General features: G+C 36.9%; 1 protein-coding gene across 1 annotated transcript in view; it reads right to left on the bottom strand.

The window, feature by feature from the left end:
• Positions 1-429: 429 nt before the first annotated feature.
• KCTD3 (potassium channel tetramerization domain containing 3) overlaps positions 430-24504 on the bottom strand; it is a 71795-nt gene continuing 47720 nt past the window's right edge. The window contains exons 14-18 of the mRNA XM_024130628.3: positions 20769-20924; positions 8602-8698; positions 3045-3229; positions 2827-2965; positions 430-2074 (exon numbers count right to left, since the gene is read on the bottom strand). Coding sequence (XP_023986396.1) covers positions 1513-2074; positions 2827-2965; positions 3045-3229; positions 8602-8698; positions 20769-20924 — 1139 coding nt within the window. The 3' untranslated portion in view covers positions 430-1512. The remainder of the gene's footprint in view (positions 2075-2826; positions 2966-3044; positions 3230-8601; positions 8699-20768; positions 20925-24504) is intronic.

Here is a 24504-nt window from a genome sequence, read left to right as displayed (position 1 = left end):
ATAATTAATTCTTTTAAAAAACTTCCAGTGGCCTTTTACTCTTGGAAGAGATTGGGTAAACACTCAATTTGTAAAGTTTTCTTACTTGTCCACCCAACAACTTTTACACAAGTATGATAATGAGAAAGAAGGGTGTAAGAGATAATTACAATCCTTAGTAATAATGAACCTATACTTTGCGTAACAATAGTTCCCCTCATTGGTAATACAGGTTAGTTTTCATACATATAAATTGCTCCCTCTCCCCTTCCCCTTTTTTATTATGGGAAAAAGCAAAGACATGAACAAACTAATGGTAGGTGCACTTTAAACAGGATAATTGTTCTTTAAATAACTGAAAACACATAGTCTTAATCACTTTTATTTGACTTAATTGACAAATAAATACAAGAGAATGGCTGTGAAACCACTGGCAATATAGTAAACTTTAAAGAATTTATTTTGACTTGATCCACTTATATTTCTCAGAATGGGAATATATACATTATTCACCAATAAATGTTTAATGCTTTAAATTTACAATTACCTTATTTGCAGAAACTTGGAAATCATTCCAATTAAATGGAAAAAAAATACAAAATTTTTTTGTTCTTATAATTCAAAATATATTTAAAATATTTCTACAGCAGCCAAAACCTTTAACCAAAAAATTCAGAACTAACTGCAGTCTCAAGCTTAACAAAATGGCCACATTCTAATTTAAATTATCTTGATTATTAACACAGGAAAAAAATATGGTGGCTTCCAAAACAAGGCAGAATAGCAACTGGTACAGTTTTCCTTTGTGGGCACTCAAAGCTGTCTTAATTATTTTTATCTCATCTGTTCAAACACAGACAATTGCTCCAACTTTAAAGAAAGTTTAAATTGACTTTTGACCAATTTAATATTGGTGATGCTTGCTAAGATTTAAGAACTCCAACAATGAGAATCAGAAAATGACCACAATTAAAATTATCCTAAAGGACTTCCTACTACACAGAATGATCTGGTATTCAATAGTGTTTTTGAATTACATATTTTTCACAAACATAGCACCTCATTAAATACCTGGTAAACCACTTCGCAATCACAATAAGGGTTGGGAGACTAAGCTCCAAAGAGAATTATGTAATTCGCTTAATATAACGTTGCAAGACAAATCTCAGGCGTAATCAACATTAGGAATGCAGTCTGTTGGTTCCCACACTCTAAGGGGATGCTCATCTGTATGGGCACCATCTTATTAAGACATGGTACTATGCTTCCAAAATCCACAGAGTAAACATCGAAATAGACTCCTGCTTTACAAATGATCTATTAAATGTGCCTGTAAAGCTAAAAAAAATTTCCAAAAGATGTGAAGAGATGATATGGTTATTTTATCTACTTACCCCAGGTAATTCTGTCAAGAAGATACTGAATGAAGTCCAATCTTAATTTGTAAAGTTTTGGTATAAAAGCTAATGTGTTGAAATCCAGTAAAGTTTTACTCTCATCTAAATTAATGAAACTACTCATTTTGCTGAGTTTTCACAAGCTGTACTCTTGACCTGAAGAATCACTTTTTTTGTGCCGAGGAGATGGAGTAGTCTTCGTAGGAGATGGGGATGCAGTACCAGGTGAGTCAGTTCCTCCATCAGAGGTACTTGGTGATGATGCCAGGTGGGGGACTTTCTTTCTTCCAAGGAATCCTCCTCCTTCAAATCCTCCTTTCTTCCGTAACTCCACTTTATTTTCATTTTCATCTTCTGATGACCTTTTTTTGGATTCTAGAAAACCTTCAGCTATTTTATGCACCTCCACTCCACTATCTGATTCTCTCAAACTTTTAACTTCTGTTCCAGGAGACTTTCTCTCATACACATTACATTCCCCTGTTGCCCGCTTCACTTCAGCTTGTATTGGACCCAAGTTACCATTTTCAGGGACAGCTCTTTCTACATTTCTGTTCAAGTTCACAGTCTGGAAGTCCCTGTAACTGTGAAAGCTCTCAGTCCTCCTTGCTCTTGCTAACAAGGGACTTTCTCTGTAAGGTCTAATGGAACCATAAGTAGCTGCTTCGTGGATGGTTTCATGGTGCTGGAGCTGAAGACTGAAATACAGTTAATAATTACAGCTCACATTTCTTTCTGGGATTTTTCAGGGGCACATCTCATTAATTAAACTACCAGTTAAAACATAGTATTCATTATAAAATTTGTATATCCTTATTTATATATATATAAATGTATTTTAAGCACACTATATACTGTGTGTGTGTGTACAAAATTAACAATGCAAATAATACACCATACATATATATTTGCAATGAAGCTAGATTTTTGAATAGCTGAAAAAAGCTGGGGAAAACACCTTTAAAACCAATGTGGAACCAACACAGTTTCAGTATTTGGCCCTTAATTCAGATTTTGGAATTTTTTTAAAATATGGTTAACTATAACAATATACTAAGGCATTATGTACTTTTAATACAATGACAAAGTAAGATTAGACAAGATAATGTAATCATCTTTATTAACATGTCCCTAGGAAATAGGAACACCAGTTCCACATACCATCTAAGGGGACATGTGATTTTTCTAATTTCCTTTGAATGAATTCTTGATCACATAATAATCCAAATTGGCAGCAATTCACAAAATAAGTTAAAGGGCAAAAAATGTTTTTTTTATGAAAAGAAACATGCATATAGATGAGAAATTTAGTAAAAAAAATTAAAAAATTGAATAGCAACATAAAGTATGAATTTAAAATGTACTTTGAAAAATTTGGCTTTAAAGAACTATGTGATTACAACAGCTCAGCCAATTTTCCCAAAATAATCAATTCAGCTCTTTAACCTACCTAGAATTTGATTCACGAAGACGGCTATGCTGAACCACAGAAGTTGCTGGACTGATATTAGGAGTAGCGCAGCGAGATGTGCTCAGATCACACTGATCCAGTAATTTGAGTAGCTCCTCTTCAGTCGGACCACCTACATCTTAGGAAAACATACATCACTATAATCACTTAGGTCAAAAGCCTACCCTGTGCCAAACACCTTTCTATATGGAACCTACCTTTATCCTCACTTTTGTTAACCATATCCATGGCAGTGGTCAGATCCCACATCTGAATGCTTCCGTTTGTGTGGCCTGTGAACAAGTAGCGCCTTGGCCTTGAGCCCATCCTACTGGAGCCCTCACATTCTCTCACTGTAAATGAGGATATTGTAGTACAGTCAACAGCTTGGATCTCACAGATTCTGCAAAAGATATTGTACAGTTGTAAACCACGAGGAACAAATTACATTTTATAATTCAGATTTTTAAATTGTCTCTACAAAGTTACAGTTGACTCTTCCACACATATAAAACAGATTTAAAGGAGTCAACAGCAGTAAAATTCAAGCCTTGTATTCTCCAATATATTAATACTCAACTTTTTCAAAGCATTTTTATAGCTATCTTCATTGATTATTTTCATAAAAGATAAAAGAACCTGACAAAGAACAATTATCCACGTTTGACAAATGAAACCAAGCAATAATGTCAGTAAATGATGTCCCAAAGCCATAGAAGGGTTAGCAACAGAATTGTACTCGATTGAAACATTTCAAATACAATTTTGTTACCCAGCCTACTTCAAAACAAAGTTGAGGAGGCTTATTTTAAAAAAAAAAAAAAGATTGTTAACAATTAGTGCCAGGCAAATGCAAGGTCCGAAAATAAAGGAGGAAGAGGAAATACAACTCATATTAATGTGAGAAACATAGGAACAGAATATGAAGCTTAGCTGAGCTTCCTAGCAGGCAGGGCAAAGGATGGTGGTGGGTAAAGGGGGACTTTATTCCTGCAATGCCCCACATATAGCGAATGACAGAGCCCATCCCAGTCTCATTCCCAATCTCAAGGCAAAAGCTTTTAGTATTTCACCACTGAGTATGAGGTTTGCTACAATTACTTTTGCAGATATTATTTATCAATCAGATTAATGAATTTGCCCTTTAAGTGCTAGGATTCTTTTTTAAAAATCATAAATGGTTGCTGAACTGTCAAATGTTTTTTCTGTGTTTATCAAGATGATCACTTTTCTATTTTTGTTAATGTAGTTAATTATTTTTCAATAATATCTGAATTGACAAACTATTTTTAAAAATCTAGATTCCTGTTTCTGTTTAAAACTACAGTCAGGGGCTTCCCTGGTGGCACAGTGGTTGGGAGTCTGCCTGCTAATGCAGGGGACACGGGTTCAAGCCCTGGTCTGGGAAGATCCCACATGCCACGGAGCGACTAGGCCCGTGAGCCACAACTACTGAGCCTGCGCATCTGGAGCCTGTGCTCCACAACAAGAGAGGCTGCGACAGTAAGAGGCCCGCGCACCGCGATGAAGAGTGGCCCCTGCTTGCCACAACTAGAGAAAGCCCTCACACAGAAATGAAGACCCAACACAGCCCCAAATAAAATAAATACATAAATTTAAAAAAAAAAAAAGAAAACCCCAAAACCAAAAAACTACAGTCAGCCCTCCATAATGTGGAACCCACAGACACAGAGGGCTGAGTGTACTACACCAGTGTATATAAGGGACTTAAGTATCGGAGGATTGTGGTATCCACCTGCAGCGGGGGAAGTCCTGGATAAAGATGCCCCACTGTAAATAATAATTAAGAAAACAGTTGGACATCCCCATGCAAATCAATGACGGTAAAACACACCCTCACATCATACACAAAAACTCAAAATGGCTTAAAAACTTAAAAATAAGACATGATACCATCACATTCCTAGAAGAGAACACAGGCTAAGCATTCTCTAGCATAATTCATACCAATGTTTTCTGAGGTCAGTCTCCCAAGGCAATAGAAATAAAAGCAAAAATAAATAAATGGGATCTAATCAAACTTACAAGCTTTAGTACAGCAAAGGAAACCATAAACAAAATGAAAACACAACCTACAGACTGGGAGAAAACGTTTGCAAATGATGTGACCAACAAGGGTTTAATTTCCAAAATATACAAACAGCTCATACAACTTAATAAATACAAAAAAAACAACCCAATCAAAAAATGGGCAGTAGACCAAAAAGGGAACCCTCCTACACTGATGGCAGGAATGTAAATTGGTACAGCCACTATGGAGAACAGTATGGAGGTTCCTTAAACTAAAAACAGAGCTGGCATATGATCCAGTAATCCTACTCCTGGGCATATATCCAGACAAAACTCTAATTCAAAAAGATATAAGCACCTCTATTTCACAGCATCACTATTCACAATAGCCAAGACATGGAAACAACCTAAATGTCCATCGACAGTTGAATGGATAAAGAAGATACCTGTATACAGTGGAATACTACTCAGCCATAAAAAAAGAATGAAATAATGCCATTTGTACCAACATGGATGGACATAGAGATTATCATACTAAGTGAAGTAAAAGACAAATATCATATCACTTTTATGTGGAATCTAAAATATGACACAAATGAACTTATTTATGAACTAGAAATAGACTCAGAGACATAGAGAACAGACTTGTGGTTGCCAAGGGAGAGGAGGGATGGATTGGGAGTTTGGGACTAGCAGATGCAAACGATTATATATAGGATGGATAAACAACAAGGTCCCAGTGTATAGCACAGGGAACTATATTCAGTATCCTGTGACAAACCATAGTGGAAAAGAATATGTATGTATGTATGTATGTATGTGTGTGTGTGTGTATAAAACCAAATCACATTGCTGTACAGCAGAAATAAATACAACACTGTAAATCAACCATACGTCAATAAAATTTAAAAAACAATTAAAACTAGCCTAAGTGCATGAAAACAAACATGAATATGATTTGGCTCTTTTAATTTTTCCTGTGGGATAGATTCCTTAGAATTACTTCTTCCTTTGAAAGTTTTTACAAGTTTTTTTCCCTGCCTACTTATAAAGCTCTTTCGTTTCACTTCTCACTATTAAGAACCTGAACTGTCTTTAAACAAAAAGCTTTGCTTCACATTAGCTTCATAAGGGGCTGATTTCCTATTTAATATTACAAAGTAATTTGTACAATTAGTTTTTTTTTGGAGGGGAGGGGAATAAAGCCTAAGGGCCTGGATTTTAAATGAGAAAACATTTCCAACCTGGTTCCTTGGCTTATTATCTTTACAACTACAGCTTTTCCTCTGGAATCATAAACTTAAAAACTATGAAACTTGTTTTATCATGCAGAAATTGTAGTTGATTACAACACTCTGCTATTGTTTGAAGTGACAGAACAATACTTAGGGAAAGAACAACACTGGAGAGGACCTGAGCACTGAAGAAGAATATGCAAGACTACATTGTTAGAGAACACTGTTATAACAGCAGCTTTAAACCATTTGGCAGCTTCTTCACCCAACATGTACACCAGCATTAAAGCACAGTGATGCATTTCTCCAGATAAAAATTTGGCCTCCTAACTAGGCATATGATCCAGTAATCCTACTCCTGGGCATATATCCAGACAAAACTCTAATTCAAAAAGATATAAGCACCTCTATTTCACAGCATCACTATTCACAATAGCCAAGACATGGAAACAACCTAAATGTCCATCGACAGTTGAATGGATAAAGAAGATACCTGTATACAGTGGAATACTACTCAGCCATAAAAAAAGAATGAAATAATGCCATTTGTACCAACATGGATGGACATAGAGATTATCATACTAAGTGAAGTAAAAGACAAATATCATATCACTTTTATGTGGAATCTAAAATATGACACAAATGAACTTATTTATGAACTAGAAATAGACTCAGAGACATAGAGAACAGACTTGTGGTTGCCAAGGGAGAGGAGGGATGGATTGGGAGTTTGGGACTAGCAGATGCAAACGATTATATATAGGATGGATAAACAACAAGGTCCCAGTGTATAGCACAGGGAACTATATTCAGTATCCTGTGACAAACCATAGTGGAAAAGAATATGTATGTATGTATGTATGTATGTGTGTGTGTGTGTATAAAACCAAATCACATTGCTGTACAGCAGAAATAAATACAACACTGTAAATCAACCATACGTCAATAAAATTTAAAAAACAATTAAAACTAGCCTAAGTGCATGAAAACAAACATGAATATGATTTGGCTCTTTTAATTTTTCCTGTGGGATAGATTCCTTAGAATTACTTCTTCCTTTGAAAGTTTTTACAAGTTTTTTTCCCTGCCTACTTATAAAGCTCTTTCATTTCACTTCTCACTATTAAGAACCTGAACTGTCTTTAAACAAAAAGCTTTGCTTCACATTAGCTTCATAAGGGGCTGATTTCCTATTTAATATTACAAAGTAATTTGTACAATTAGTTTTTTTTTGGAGGGGAGGGGAATAAAGCCTAAGGGCCTGGATTTTAAATGAGAAAACATTTCCAACCTGGTTCCTTGGCTTATTATCTTTACAACTACAGCTTTTCCTCTGGAATCATAAACTTAAAAACTATGAAACTTGTTTTATCATGCAGAAATTGTAGTTGATTACAACACTCTGCTATTGTTTGAAGTGACAGAACAATACTTAGGGAAAGAACAACACTGGAGAGGACCTGAGCACTGAAGAAGAATATGCAAGACTACATTGTTAGAGAACACTGTTATAACAGCAGCTTTAAACCATTTGGCAGCTTCTTCACCCAACATGTACACCAGCATTAAAGCACAGTGATGCATTTCTCCAGATAAAAATTTGGCCTCCTAACTACACTGTAGGTTCCTAATAACATTTTCTTAAAAAAAAAAAAAAAAAAAAAAAAAAAAAAAAAAAAAAAAAAAGTTTAGAACACAGAAATCATTTTCTGGAATCAATTCATTTAACAATCGCTGATGACTACATGCAATGAACTTTGATGGAAAGAAAATTTATCATCTCAAAGACTTTGATAAATATTAAGAAATTAGCGATCACATGCTGAAGAAAAGGTAATAGAGAAATTATTTAAAATATCACTAGCATTAGTAACATTAATATAAAAATGTGTAACCTACTTAATAACTACTAATAGGAATTTTACTTTTTTCACTTTCTTGACATGCAAAAAATTTTGTTTTTAAAGAGGAGAAACGTTACAGCGCAATATGTTTGAGGCTGTAAATAATTCTAAGAGAAGTAAAATTTTAGTCAAATGAAAAAGAGGAAACTAACTCCTATTGAGCATCAATTATAGTCAGGGACTATGCAAGGTATTTTGCATGTTTTTCACTCAGTGAAATCTTGGCAAGGTAGTTAAACTTTAAAAGAAACTGAGGCTCACAGAAACAAAGTAAGTTAAGTTGAATTTACATAGCTAGTAAGAGGAAGTGCCAGAATTAGAATTTAACTTGTCTACCATCCAATTCACTGTGTATCTGTTCTACTACCATATCACTAGTCCTTCCTAAATGTCCACAGCATTAGTGAAAATCATAAGTAGATTCTAGACAATAAGCCCTAAGTATACTGTCTTAATTTTAAGTTAAAACAACCACAAGATAAAGAATAGACTTCTCTCTCAAAGATCTGTTTCTGATACCACTATTTATCAGTGTCAAATGACTTAACATGTTTTGCAAGACAAATGTGACTTCTGAATATAATATCTTTACAGTAAAGTGTTACCTCTTCCCAGTAGATGAGAGTCTTACAAACAGTTTGTTAGTGATGGGAACAACTTTCTGGATAAACACCTGTTGATCATCTCGCTCTCCAAAAGGCCCTTGGTTCAGAAAACAAAATGGCAAAAGTTAATTAAAATTTAACAGATTTCATTTTAAAAAAGGAACATTAATTCTGAAAAAAAATAATCCTTCATGCCTGTCAATGTGGCATTGCATTCCATGTCAAAATCAGACACAAAATGCAACACTACAAGTAGTTCATCTTACATCAGAAATTTTTTAAAAAAATAAACTCAAAGTGGATTAGAGACCTAAATGTAAGACTGGACACTATAAAACTCTTAGAGGAAAACATAGGAAGAACACTCTGACATAACTCGCAGCAAGATCTTTTTTGATCCACCTCCTAGAGTAATGGAAATAAAAAAATAAACAAGTGGGATCTAATGAAACAAAAGCTTTTGTACAGCAAAGGAAACTACAAACAAGACGAAAAGACAATCCTCAGAATGGGAGAAAACATTTGCAAACAAATCAATGGACAAAGGATTAATCTCCAAAATATATAAACAGCTCATGCAGCTCAATATTAAAAAAAACCCAACCCAATCCAAAAGTGGGCTGAACACCTAAGCAGACATTTTTCCAAAGAAGACATACAGATGGCCAAGAAGCCCATGAAAAGCTGCTCAACATCACTAATTATTAGAGAAATGCAAATCAAAACTACACTGAGGTATCACCTCACACCAGTTTGTAAACTGATACAGCCACTATGGAGAACAGTATGCAGATTCCTTAAAAAACTAAGAATAAAATTACCATATGACCCAGCAATCCCACTACTGGGCATATACCCAGAGAAAAACATAATTCAAAAAGACACATGCACCCCATTGTTCACTGCAGCACTATTTATAATAGCCAGGTCATGGAAGCAACCTAAATGCCCATCGACAGACGAATGGATAAAAAAGATGCGGTATATATATACAATGGTATACTACTCAGCCATTAAAAGGAAGGAAACTGGGTCATTTGTAGAGATGTGGCTGGATCCAGAGACTGTCATAATACAGAGTGAAGTAAGCCAAAAGAGAAAAACAAATATCATATATTAATGCATTTATGTGGAACCTAGAAAAATGGTACAGATGAACTGGTTTGCAGGGCAGAAATTGAGACAGATGTAGAAAACAAACATATGGACACCAAGGGGGGAAAGAGGCGAGGTGGTGGTGGTGTGATGAATTGGGAGATTGGGATTGACATATACACACTAGTAAGTATAAAATGGATAACATTAATAAGAACCTGCTGGGGAGACATTCAAGATGGCAGAGGAGTAAGACGTGGAGATCACCTTCCTCCCCACAAATACATGAGAAATACATCTACAGGTGGAACAACTCCCACAGAACACATACTGAACACTGGCAGAAGACCTCAGACTTCCCAAAAGGCAAGAAACTCCCCACGTACCTGGGTAGGGCAAAAGAAAAAAGGAAAAACAGAGACAAAAGAATAGGGACGGGACCTGCACCACTGGGAGGGAGCTGTGAAGGAGGAAAGGTTTCCACACACTAGGAAGCCCCTTCACTGGTGGAGACTGCACATGGTGGAGGGCGAAGCTTCAAAGCCACGGAGGAGAGAACAGCCACAGGGGTGCGGAGGGCAAAACGGAGAGATTCCCGCACAGAGGATCGGCGCCGACCAGCACTCACCAACCCGAGAGGCTCGTCTGCTCGCCCACCGGGGCGGGCGGGGGCTGGGAGCTGAGGCTCGGGCTTCGGTTGGATCGCAGGGAGAGGACTGGGGTTGGCAGCGTGAACACGGCCTGAATGGGGGGCTAGTGCGCCACAGCTAGCCGAGAGGCAGTCCGGGAAAAAGTCTGGAGCTGCTGAGGAGGAAGAGACTTTTTCTTGCCTCTTTGTTTCCGGGTGCATGAGGAGAGGGGATTAACAGCACTGCCTAAATGAGCTCCAGAGACAGGATCTAGCCGCGGCTATTAGCGCGGACACCAGAGACGGGCATGAAATGCTAAGGCTGCTGATGCAGCGACCAAGAAGCCTGTGTGCCAGCACAGGACACTATCCACACCTCCCCTCCCAGGAGGCTGTGCAGCCTGCAACAGCCAGGGTCCCAAGATCCAGGGACAATTTCCCCAGGAGAACACACGGTGCGCCTCAGGCTGCTGCAACGACATGCCGGCCTCTGCCTCCGCAGGCTCGCCCTGCATTCCATAGCCCTGCCGCCCCCCAAGCCTGAGTGAGCCAGAGCCCCCGAATCAGCTGTTCCTTTAACCCCGTCCTGTCTGAGTGAAGAACAGACGCCCTCAGGCGACCTACCATGCAGAGGCGGGTCCAAATCCAAAGCTGAACCCCAGGAGTTGTGCGAACAAAGAAGAGAAAGGGAAATTTCTCCCAGCAGCCTCAGGAGCAGCGGATTAAAAATCCACAATCAACTGGATGTACCCTGCATCTGTGGAATACCTGAATAGACAACAAATCATCCCAAATCGAGGAGGTGGACTTTGGGAGCAACGATATATATATATTTTTTCCCTTTTTCTCTTTTTGTGAGTGTGTATGTGTATGCTTCTGTGTGTGATTTGTCTGTATAGCTTTGCTTTTACCATTTGTGCTAGGGTTCTGTCTGTCCTTTATTTATTTATTTAGTATAGTTTTTACTGCTTTTTATCATTGGTGGATTTGTGTTTTGGTTTGGTTGCTCTCTTCTTTATTTTTTTAAAAATTACTTTTTAATTTTTTTAATTTTTAATAATTTTTTAAATAACTATTTTATTTTGTTTATTTATTTTCTTTCTCCCTTTTATTCTGACCCATGTAGATGACAGGGTCTTGGTCCTCTGGCCAGGCGTCAGGCCTGTGCCTCTGAGATGGGAGAGCCGAGTTCCGGACACTGGTCTACCAGAGACCTCCCGGCTCCATGTACTATCTAATGGTGAACATCTCCCAGAGATCTCCATCTCAACGCCAAGACCCAGCTCCACTCAATGACCAGCAAGCCACAGTGCAGGACACCCTATGCCAAACAACTAGCAATATAGGAACACAACCCCACCCAATAGCAGAAAGGCTGCCTAAAATCAAAATAAGGTCACAGACACCACAAAACACACCACCGGATGCAGACCTGCCCACCAGAAAGACAAGATCCAGCCTCATCCACCAGAACACAGGCACTAGTCCCCTCCACCAGGAAAGCTACACAACCCACTGAACCAAACTTTGCCACTGGGGACAGACACCAAAAACAACGGAAACTACGAACCTGCAGCCTGCAGAAAGGAGACCCGAAACACAGTAAGTTAAGCAAAAGGAGAAGACAGAGAAACACACAGCAAATGAAGGAGCAAGGTAAAAACCCACCAGAACAAACAAGTGAAGAGGAAACAGGCAGTCTACCTGAAAAAGAATTCAGAATGATGATAGTAAAGATGATCCAAAGTCTTGTAAATAGAACTAAAGAGCAAACAAGCAATGATGAACAACACAATAAATGAAATTAAAAATTCTCTAGAAGCAATCAATATCAGAATAACTGAGGTAGAAGAACAGATAAGTGACCTGGAAGATAAAATACTGGAAATAACTACTGCAGAGCAGAATAAAGAAAAAAGAATGAAAAGAATTGAGGGCAGTGTCAGAGACCTCTGAGACAACATTAAACACACCAACATTCAAATTGTAGAGGTCCCAGAAGAATAAGAGAAAAAGAAAGGGACTGAGAAAATATTTGAAGAGATTATAGTTGAAAACGTCCCTAATATGGGAAAGGAAATAGTTAATCAAGTCCCGGAAGCACAGAGAGTCCCATACAGGATAAATCCAAGGAGAAATATGCCAAGACTCATATTAATCAAATTATCAAAAATTAAATACAAAGAAAAAATATTAAAAGCAGCAAGAGAAAAACAACAAATAACATACGAGGGAATCCCCATAAGGTTAACAGCTGATCTTTCAGCATAAACTCTGCAAGCCAGAAGGGAGTGGCAGGACATATTTAGAGTGATGAAAGGGAAAAACCTACAATGAAGATCACTCTACCCAGCAAGGATCTCATTCAGATTCGATGGAGAAATTAAAACCTTTAAAGAAAAGCAAAAGCTAAGAGAATTCAGCACCACCAAACCAGCTTTCTCTAGGCAGGAAACACAAGAGAAGGAAAAGGCCTACAATAACAAACCGAAAACAATTAAGAAAATAGTAATAGGAACATACATATCGATAATTACCTTAAATGTAAATGTATTAAATATCCAACCAAAGACAGAGACTTGCTGAATGGATACAAAAACAAGACCTGTATACATGCTGTCTAAATCAAATTATCAAAAATTAAATACAAAGAAAAAATATTAAAAGCAGCAAGAGAAAAACAACAAATAACATACGAGGGAATCCCCATAAGGTTAACAGCTGATCTTTCAGCATAAACTCTGCAAGCCAGAAGGGAGTGGCAGGACATATTTAGAGTGATGAAAGGGAAAAACCTACAATGAAGATCACTCTACCCAGCAAGGATCTCATTCAGATTCGATGGAGAAATTAAAACCTTTAAAGAAAAGCAAAAGCTAAGAGAATTCAGCACCACCAAACCAGCTTTCTCTAGGCAGGAAACACAAGAGAAGGAAAAGGCCTACAATAACAAACCGAAAACAATTAAGAAAATAGTAATAGGAACATACATATCGATAATTACCTTAAATGTAAATGTATTAAATATCCAACCAAAGACAGAGACTTGCTGAATGGATACAAAAACAAGACCTGTATACATGCTGTCTACAAGAGACCCACTTCAGACCTAGGGACACACACAGACTGAAAGTGAGGGTTTGGAAAAAGACATTCCATGCAAATGGAAATCAGAAGAAAGCTGGGGTAGCATTCTCATATCAGACAAAATAGACTTTAAAATAGAGAGTATTACAAGAGACAAAGAAGGACACTACATAATGATAAAGGGATCAATTCAAGAAGAAGATATAACAATGGTAAATATTTATGCACCCAACAGAGGAGCACCTCAATACATAAGGCAAATGCTAACAGCCATAAAAGGGGAAATCGACAGTAACACAATCATAGTAGGGGACGTTAACACCCCACTTTCACCAATGGACAGATCATCCAAAATGAAAATAAATAAGGAAACACAAATTTTAAATGATACATTACACAAGATGGACTTAATTGATATTTATAGGACATTCCATCCAAAAACAACAGAATACACTTCCTTCTCAAGTGCTCATGGAACATTCTCAAGGATAGACCATACCCTGGCTCACAAATCAAGCCTTGGTAAATTTAAGAAAACTGAAATTGTATCCAGTATCTTTTCCGACCACAACGCTATGAGAATACATATCAATTACAGGAAAAAATCTGTAAGAAATACAAACACATGGTGGCTAAACAACACACTAATTAATAACCAAGAGATCACTGAAGAAATCAAAGAGGAAATCAAAAACTACCAAGAAACAAATGACAATGAAAACATGGCAACCCAAAACCTATTGGATGTAGCAAAAGCAGGTCTAAGAGGGAAGTTTATAGCAATACAATCCTACCTTAAGAAACAAGAAACATCTCAAATAAACAACCTAACCTTCCACCTAAAACAATTATAGAAAGAAGAACAAAAATACCCCTAAGTTAGTAGAGGGAAAGAAATCATAAAGATCAGATCAGAAATAAGTGAAAAAGAAATGAAGGAAACAATAGCAAAGATCAATAAAACTAAAACCTGGTTCTTAGAGAAGATGAACAAAATTGATAAACCATCAGCCAGACTCATCAAGCAAAAAAGGGAGAAGGCTCAAATCAATAGAATTAGAAATGAAAAAGGAGAAGTAACAACTGACACTGCAGAAATACAAAGGATCATGAGAGATTACTACATGCAACTATATGCCAATAAAATGGACAACCTGGAAGAATTGGACAAATTCTTAGAAAAGCACAACCTTCTCAGACTGAACCAGGAAGAAATAGAAAATATAAACAGACCAATCACTAGCACTGAAATTGAAACTGTGATTAAAAACCTTCCAACAAACAAAGCCCAGGATCAGATGGCTTCACAGGCGAATTCTATCAAACATTTAGAGAAAAGCTAACACCTACCCTTCTCAAACTCTTCCAAAACATAGCAGAGGGAAGGAACACTCCCAAACTCATTCTACGAGGCCACCATCACCCAGATACCAAAAACAGACATAGATGTCACAAAGAAAACTACAGGCCAATATCACTGATGAACATAGATAAAAAAATCCTCACAAAATACTAGCAAACAGAATCCAAAAGCATATTAAAAGGATCATACACCATGATCAAGAGGGGTTTATCACAGGAATGCAAGGATTCGTCAATATACACAAACCAATTAATGTGATACACCATATTAACAAATTGAAGAATAAAAACCACATGACATCTCAATAGATGCAGAAAAAGCTTTCGACAAAATTCAACACCCATTTATGATAAAAACCCTCCAGAAAGTAGGCATAGAGGGAACTTACCTCAACAATAATAATAGTCGTATATGACAAACCCACAGCCAACACTGTCCTCAATGGTGAAAATGGGAACCATTTCCACTAAGATCAGGAAGAAGACAAGGTTGCCCACTCTCACCACTATTATTCAACATTGTTTTGCAAGTTTTAGGCACAGCAATCAGAGAAGAAAAAGAAACAACAGGATTTCAAATCAGAAAAGAAGAAGTAAAGGTGTCAACGTTTGCAGATGACATGGTACTATACATAGAGAATCCTAAAGATGCTAGCAGAAAACTACTAGAGCTAATAAATGAATTTAGTAAAGTAGGAGGATACAAAATTAATGCACAGAAATCTCTTGAATTCCTATACACTGATGATGAAAAATCTGAAAGAAAATTAAGGAAATACTACCATTTACCACTGCAACAAAAAGAATAAAATATCTAGGAATAAACCTACCTAAGGACACAAAAGACCTGTATGCAGAAAACTATAAGACACTGATGAAAGAAATTAAAGATGATACAAACAGGTGGAGAGATATACCATGTTCTTGGATTAGAAGACTCAATATGGTGAAAATGACTATACTACCCAAAGCAATCTAGGGATTCAATGCAATACCTATCAAACTACCACTGGCATTTTTCACAGAAGTAGAACAAAAAACTTCACAATTTGTATGGAAACACAAAAGACCCCGAAGAGCCAAAGCAATCTTGAGAAAGAAAAATGGAGCTGGAGGAATCAGGCTCCCTGACTTAAGACTATTCTACAAAGCTACAGTAATGAAGACAATATGGTACTGGCACAAAAAAAGAAATATAAATCAATGGAACAGGATAGAAAGCCCAGAGATAAACCCATGCACATATGGTCACCTTATCTTTGATAAAGTCCAAAATTTACAAGCAGCTCATGCAGCTCAATATCAAAAAAAGAAACAACCCAATCCAAAAATGGGCAGAAGACCTAAATAGACATTTCTCCAAAGAAGATATACAGATTGCCAACAAACACATGAAAGAATGCTCAACGCCATTAATCATTAGAGAAATGCAAATCAAAACTACAATGAGTTATCACCTCACACCAGTCAGAATGGCCATCATGAAAAAAATCTAAAACTTAATGCTGGAGAGGGTGTGGAGAAAAGGGAAGCCTCTTGCACTGTTGGTGCGAATGTAAATTGATACAGCCACTATGGAGAACAGTATGGAGGTTCCTTAAAAAGCTAAAAACAGAACTACCATATGACCCAGCAATCCCACTACTGGGCATATACCCTGAGAAAACCATAATTCAAAGAGTCATGTACCACAATGTTCACTGCAGCAGTATGTACAATAGCGAGGACATGGAAACAACCTAAGTGTCCATCGAAAGATGAATGGATAAAGAAGATGTGGCACATATACACAATGGAATATTACTCAGCCATAAAAAGAAACAAAATTGAGTTATTTGTAGTGAGTTGGATGGACCTAGAGTCTGTCATACAGAGTGAAGTAAGTCAGAAAGAGAAAAACAAATACCATAAGCTAACACATATATATGGAATCTAAAAACCAAAAACAAAAAATGGTCAAGAAGAATCTAGGGGCAAGACGGGAATAAAGCCACAGACCTACTAGAGAATGGACCTGAGGATATGGGGAGGGGGAAGGGTAAGCTGGGACAAAGTGAGAGAGTGGCATGGACATATATACACTACCAAACGTAAAATCGATAGCTAGTGGGAAGCAGCCGCATAGCACAGGGAGATCAGTTTGGTGCTTTTTGACCACCTAGATGGGTGGGATAGGGAAGGTGGGAGGGAGGGACACCCAAGAGGGAAGAGATATGGGGATACATGTGTATGTATAGCTGATTCACTTTGTTATAAAGCAGAAACTAACACACCACTGTAAAGGGACTATACTCCAATAAAGATAAAAAAAGAACATGCTGTATAAAAAAATTTAAAAATTCAAAAAAATATTTATATAACATTCCAAAATTATATTTTATGCACTAAGGCTGTAAAAACTGAAGGCAATAATTTGCTTGAGACTATACATTAAGAGTACTAGAAGGAGACCTGTTAAAATATAAGCTCTACATTTACTATCTTTCAGAGTGTGTTCAGTTTCTTATCACTTCAAGAAAGGGATGTATAAATGAAGTTACTTTATGTATTGATGTTACTTTTTTTGACAACTTAACATGCAAAATCTTAAAAAATAAAGTACAACTTCATTAAGTAGAATTTAATTTATCAGAGCCTGTTGTACCCTTCAAGGATTTCAATCTAAAGGGTAAATTCAATTATTTTTACTTTATTGTACTTGGCAAGGTGGGAAAATGGCTCATATGTTTTAGAAAGAATGTGAACAATACAAAGTGTTTTTATGCAAAACTTACACATAAAATTTTAATAATTCTTTTCCCACGATACTCATTAGCTAAATATCAACTCATCATTCACAAAAAGTATGTGATGTACAACACATTTTTTAAAGATAGTATATCCCAAGTTATCTTATGTGAATCATACCTAATTAATAAACAGAATAACACTCTTGTTAGTTAGCAAATACTTATGCTCACTATGTACCACACTACATGCTTTACAAATCACTCATTTAAATCATCAGAACCACCACATAAAGGATGCACTATTATCATCTCCATTTTACAAACGAGAAAAGTAAGGCACCAACAGGTTAGTTAACCAAAGATCTCTTAGGTTCTACTTGATGGAACCGGAATCCAAACCCAAGCTGTCTGGCTTTTCGCTAAGCTATGCAATTGCCCAATTCCTGCACAACTCTCTGAAGTCTAATTCTATTGAAATGAAAAGACAGTCCTCACTCAATAACCCATAAACAAAGTCAAAATATTGATGACGGGTGAAATAACTAGGAAAGAGGATTACGGGACTCTGTCTTCCCTCCCCCTCAAACTTTATTACTGATGTGAGATTCTCACATAACTTCATACCTTAAGTAATTATCCACACCTGCCCTCTTATAGCTTCCCCAGCACTTTTGCCCAAATTAGCACCTTTCCTTCAGAGAACACAAAAAAATATCCTTACATCTCTGTTATCTTCAATGGGAGAGAAAGGAGGAGGACTCAAAAATATGACGTTTGAATGTGCTCGCCTTCTAACTAGCTCCATTTCTTCTTTCTGGCACAGTTGTTTCCAGTATGTTACTCCATTCCCCTTTACCATCTACACTCCACCCCTACCACCCCCACTGACACTGGATTTTCTATTCTGCTCCACTAGTCTGTATGTCCACCTCTTAGGATATTTTTTTTAAACAAAACTATGAACAGAAAAGAAAAAACATCTCCCTGGCCCTTTTAAACATTTTACATATGACTGTCTTAAGTAATTTACAGGGCTGCTTCTAAATATCTTTTATTCACATTACACATGTGCTCCCTGATCTGACGCCTGCCTATCTACCTAGTCTCATGTCCTACTATTCTCAGCTATATACAAACAATTAATGACGTTCTTGACATCTGCCAAACCTGCCAGGTTCTACTGGCCTCTATCCTTTTAACATGCTGTTTTCCCTTCCAGGAATGTCCCTGTCCTAGAACCTTACACACCTTCACATCTCAGTTCAAACTCCTACCATCACCCCCCGCCGCCTCTCTCAGTTCAAACATTAAGACCTCTGTGAAGTGCTCTGCCTGAACATCGGTTTCTGTCAAAGTGGAGATAAGATCTACCTCATAAAACTGTCAAGAAAATTAAATGTGAGTGTGTTACAACACCTAGCACACAGACTAGCACTCGCTCCTGGGGGCTTTCCGTCCTATGCACTTGAGCAGTGTGCAAAATACAATCGTTTGCTTTAATAAACCCACCGCTCACTATAGTGTAAGTTGATGTTCACTGCAATTTTTTAGATTTCTGATGCCTGGAGCAAAAGTACTCAATATCTGTTGATGCTACACCTTTAACTTACACTGTTATATGTCAATTATACCTCAATAAAGCTGGAAAAAAAATTGTTGTCGAAATAAAACTTCCAGTGCCTATCATCACACTGGGGACTGGGAGCACACAGCAATTGATCAAAGTGACAACACTGAGCAATTCTCTTTCAAAAATACTAAGACTGTGGTACTACAATTCTCTTCAGAAGCTTACATTTTTTAAAGATAACTATTTTGAAATCTTTACTGTGGAAGCAAATATCCTGATGGACATACATTTAATAGTTTCATGCATAGCAATTCTAATCCATTCCTTGTTTTCCATCAGTGCTATAATTCCTGCTTATTCAAGATGATCTACAAGGTGCATTAGTTCTTTCAAACGGATCCTTGAGGAAAATGATCTAACTCCATGAAGACTGTTTGTGTGTATGTATGGTGTAGGGAGAAATTGATTTGTTATAACTAACTTTATATACCCTTTGCTGGAATCAGTAGAGACATCCTACACTGTTTCCTAATGGATGCCATCAAAACCACTCTCAGTATGTAAGAACACCAGCCCTTTTCCAGCTTCAAAGCTATTTTCAGGTTAATTATTAGCACTGAAGGATAAAAGTATTTCAAGTTTCAAATGTGTACAGCCATCATGGCTTTTAATTATAAACAAAAGTGATCAGCATTTGGAGATAATATCACTTAAATTAGGAAATGCTAGTTAAGATAAAAAATGTGCTCTCAACTTTTATTTATTTATTTACTTTTGGCTGCATTGGGTCTTCATTGTTGCGCGCGGGCTTCCTCTAGTTGCGGCGAGCGGGGGCTACTCTTCGTTGCGGTGCACGGGCTTCTCATTGCGGTGGCTTCTGTTGCAGCAGAGCACAGACTCTAGGCCTGTGGGCTTCAGTAGTTGTGGTGCACGGGCTTAGTTGCTCCGCGGCATGTGGGATCTTCCCGGACCAGGGCTCGAACCCATGTCCCCTGCATTGGCAGGCGGATTCTTAACCACTGCGCTACCACGGAAGTCCTCAACTTTTTAAACTATGAACAATAATGCTATAATACAGATTCTCCTCAACTTATGATGGGGTTATGTCCCGATAAGTTACTTCTAAATTGAAAATATCCTAAGTCAAAAATGCATTTAGTACACCTAAGCTACCAAACATCATAGCTTAGCCTAGCCTACCTTAAGTGTGCTCAGAACACTCACATTAGCCTACAGTTGGGCAAAATCATCTAATACGGAGTCCATTTTATAGTAAAGTACTGAATATCTCATGTAATTTATTGAATACTGAAAGTGAAAAAGAGAATGGCTATGTGGGTACAGACTGATTCTAAGCACATCACTTGTTTACGCTTGTGGTCACACGGCTGACTGGGAACTTTGGCCTGCTGCTGCCACCCGACATCACAGAGAATATGGTACCACATATCCCTAGCCCGGGAAAAGTTCAAACTTCAAAATTCAAAGTACTGCTTCTATTAAATGTGTATCACTTTTGTACCTTCATAAAGTCAAAAAAATTGTATATTTTGTGACTTTATAGAACTTAATCAGAAAAACATTAAACTTCTGTTTTATTTAAAACTCCTTTTTAGGTTGCTACTACAGATAATATACTTCTTCGGCATTGCCTACACAGTTCTTGAAAATGTCCCCCCCAAGAGATCTAGCCCACCTATGTCGTTTCCAGAGGAATAGCTTCCATGGCTTTCTGTCTCCTCCAGGGACAGTATCTTGAATGATGCTAGAGGAGTAGAACCTGGCTGAGTAGAGATCATTCCTCTGAATCTTGTTACCGTCCATGTCCGGACATGATTATTATCTGCACAGACTAGGAGAGAAAGAGAGCACACAACAGTTGTTAAATATAGATTATGAGAGCACCAACAAAATCACTTTTATAAACATATTTTAACTTTTTTCACTATAATTTACAGTAAACAGATAGTAGCACATTTTGAGTGGCAAACAGCTTACTTATCTTAAAATTACACTCAATTTGTACCTAGCCAACAAAAATGAGATAATTGAATATGGTTTACCTTGCTGCAAATATAAGGTATATAAGTAAAATCTATGGATCCTTATAAAAGTAGCCTGTAGGGTATGAATTTAGTGAAGGTTAAAAAAAAATAAGTACGTAAGAGAGAAGATGCTGAATATTTTTCTGTTCTGCAGCTAAACTCCATTGTAAACAAGTTGCCTAGTTTATTTTTTCCAACCATATAAATTGTTTCTGCTTATGTTACTCCAATATTAAATAACCAAGATCAGGAGCTACTGAGATTTACTGGCACAAATAACATTTGTCAAAAAGCTTATAGGAACCAGTTATTTATTGCTCATTCACAGTTGCATCAAGAAAAATTAAAATTTCAATACTAAAGCTGAGAATTATTTTTATATGAGAGTCTGCATTTAAGAAACATATTCCAATTAGCTTTATTTTTTCACGGTAATATTAAGTGGGTATATATTGAGATATCTCCTAACAAGTAATCTATTTCTGTTGTTTTTTCTGTCTGAATAGATACTCTGCTAAAAAATATAAACCAAAAAAATGATATCATTAATGCAAGAACTGTACTTTTGTGGCATGCCTTAATAAAAAAATGTATTAATTTGCCATTTATTATGAACTCATCAGTATCTACTAGGAAAGTATCCAAAATTTCTTATATGCACACAACATTTCCTACTGGATAAAATGTCACAGTTGCATATTTTAAACAAAACTTTAGAAATTTAATTTTGGCAAACAGCAATAAGAATAAAAAGTGTGCATATGTTACTTATGCAACAAAATTCTCAGTTCTCAGGATGCCAGTTTTCTGGTGAAAAAGACGACATTTACTTCTAGGCTACTGAATCAGCTTCATGGGAAATAATTTCCTAATTTCATTATTAAGCTTACTAGATTCAGAAAAATAACAAATACTTCTAGCTGACTCAAAAATGCAATTATGGATTGGGATTGATATATATACACTAATATGTATACAGTAGATGATAAGAACCTGCTGTATAAAAAATAAAATTAAAAAAAAATGCAATTATGCCATTTTGTTAATAGTGATCATTATCTAACATTTCAAACCTACATGAAATACTTGTGTTAAAATGCAAATTTAACTGTAGTTCTTTGACATCACGTCCAACAATAACATCATTACCATCAAAATAATATCAACTGCTACTGCGTATGGAATTGTCATTTAAACATCAAAACAATCTTGCAAAGAAATAGTCTATTTTCTCACAGGACCAAATTACCTCATTTTATACAACATTTATTCATAAGGAATATGCTTAGGGTGGAGAACAAAAGTTTCTGCTGCTGTAGAAACTTACTATATTCTAGAAGAGGGAAAGAGATGATAAATAAGAAACAAAGTGATAAGTCTGTGAAGAAAACAAATCAAGACACTGATAGCAGAAAGTGTCTGTTAGAGAGAGGGCTGGCTAGTTTAGACAGGGTGGCCAAGGAGGCCTCACTGAGGAGGTATTTGAAATGGGACCTGAATGTCAAGGAGAGACAGCGAAACAAACATCTAAGAAGGAAGATGTCAAATGAAAAGAACAAGTGCAAAGGTTCTAAGGCAATTTTAAGAAATAGAAAAGCCAATGAGTTAGGTATCATGAGCAATAAGAAAAGTGACATGGGAGGCATGGAGAAGTGATTTGAAAGGTGAGCAGGATCCAGAACAGGAAGAGCCATATTAATTTGTTCATTCTATATACAGTAAGAAGCCATCGGAAATCAGATCGCTTTGCATTTCTTTTTTCCTAATAAACTTATTTTATTTATTTATTTATTTTTGGCTGTGCTGGGTCTTCGTTGCTGCACGCGGGCTTTCTCTAGTTGCGGTGAGCAGGGGCTACTCTCTGCTGTGGTATGCGGGCTTCTCATTGCGGTGGCTTCTCTTGTTGCAGAGCATGGGCTCTAGGCGCACAGGCTGCAGTAGTTGTGGCTCGCGGGCTCTAGAGCGCAGGCTCAGTAGCTGTGGCACACACGGGCTTAGTTGCTCCACAGCATGTGGGATTTTTCTGGACCAGGGCTCGAACCCGTGTCCCCTGCATTGGCAGGCGGATTCTTAACCACTGCGCCACCAGGGAAGTCCTGGTTTGCATTTCTAAAGGTATTTCTGGCTGCTGTGTGGGACGTGTACCATAGAAAGCCAAGACAGAAACAGGGAAAGAATGGAGTAACCTAGGGGAGAAATGCTGATTTGAGCTAAGGGGCTGGCAGGAATGGATACAAAGTGAAGTAATCAGACTTGTGATGTATGTTAAAGCAGAGAAACGGGACTTACTGATGTATTACACGTATGCAGAGGGCGTGGGGCGGGGGTGCAGTGAGAAAAAGGGAAGAATCAAGTGTGATTCCTAGATTTTCAGCTTGGGTAAATGAGTAGTGATATTGTGTACTAAGATGGCTTTTGAGACAGAAATCAAAAGTACTATTTTTTTATCTAGGTTAATTTAGAGATGCCTATTAAACATACAACCAAATACTAAGGACAAGCACTGGATATACAAGTTTGGAACTCTGTGATGGTCACAGGTGAAGGGAAAGTCTGGGAGTCACTGGCATGTAGATAATAATATTCAAATCACCAGGGAAAGTACAGACAAAGAATGGAAAATCTAGAAAGAGATCCGAGGCAATCCAATACTTAGTAACTGGGCAAAAGAGGAGGAACCAGCCATACAGAGTGAGAAAAACTCCTCAGTGAGGCAGATATTAGATCTAGAGTACTGCTCTATGAAAGATTAAAAAAGAGACCGTTTCAGAAAGGCATAATTACATCCAAAACAATGAGACATTCAATAAAAGCATATTCATCCATCCATCCATCCATCCATTCATATATGGACAAGGTATTTCAGCTCCATTTGGTGTTTAATTAGTGAAAGATGCATCACCTCTTTATATTAGGTAGTCTTCATATAAACAAAGCATATGAAAATGATGTTTATAAAAATTTAAGTTAGGCAGGAACTGATCTACAAAAGATTTAATGCAAGATTGTTTTAAAAAAGCAAACTTCTGATACACCTGACTCAATTCAATTTTCATAAACTCTTTCAGAAATCATCTATCATAGACAATGAATCTCACGATGGAATTTTACTTTGTGATCATTTTATTTTGTCAGGCTAATTTTGCTTGAAAATCTGTAACTAATTTTTTAAGTATCAAATTAGTATCTAAATGTTAGAAAAATCTATGACTATGAAGAACAACATACCCACACGTTATTTTCTTCACATCTCTTTACACATTTTACTAATTTTTAACATTAGTAGTTAATGTTAGTTAGACAACTAACATTCTACTAACTTTAGCATTAAACCTTAAGACAACACAACCAAATTTATATTAAATTCATACTTGAAAAATCTAATAA

This window comes from Physeter macrocephalus, chromosome 4 (genome assembly GCF_002837175.3).
Source record: "Physeter macrocephalus isolate SW-GA chromosome 4, ASM283717v5, whole genome shotgun sequence".
Classification (NCBI taxonomy): domain Eukaryota; kingdom Metazoa; phylum Chordata; class Mammalia; order Artiodactyla; family Physeteridae; genus Physeter; species Physeter macrocephalus.
Note: the sequence above shows the minus strand (reverse complement) of the source record. Positions and strands in the feature narration are given on the sequence as shown.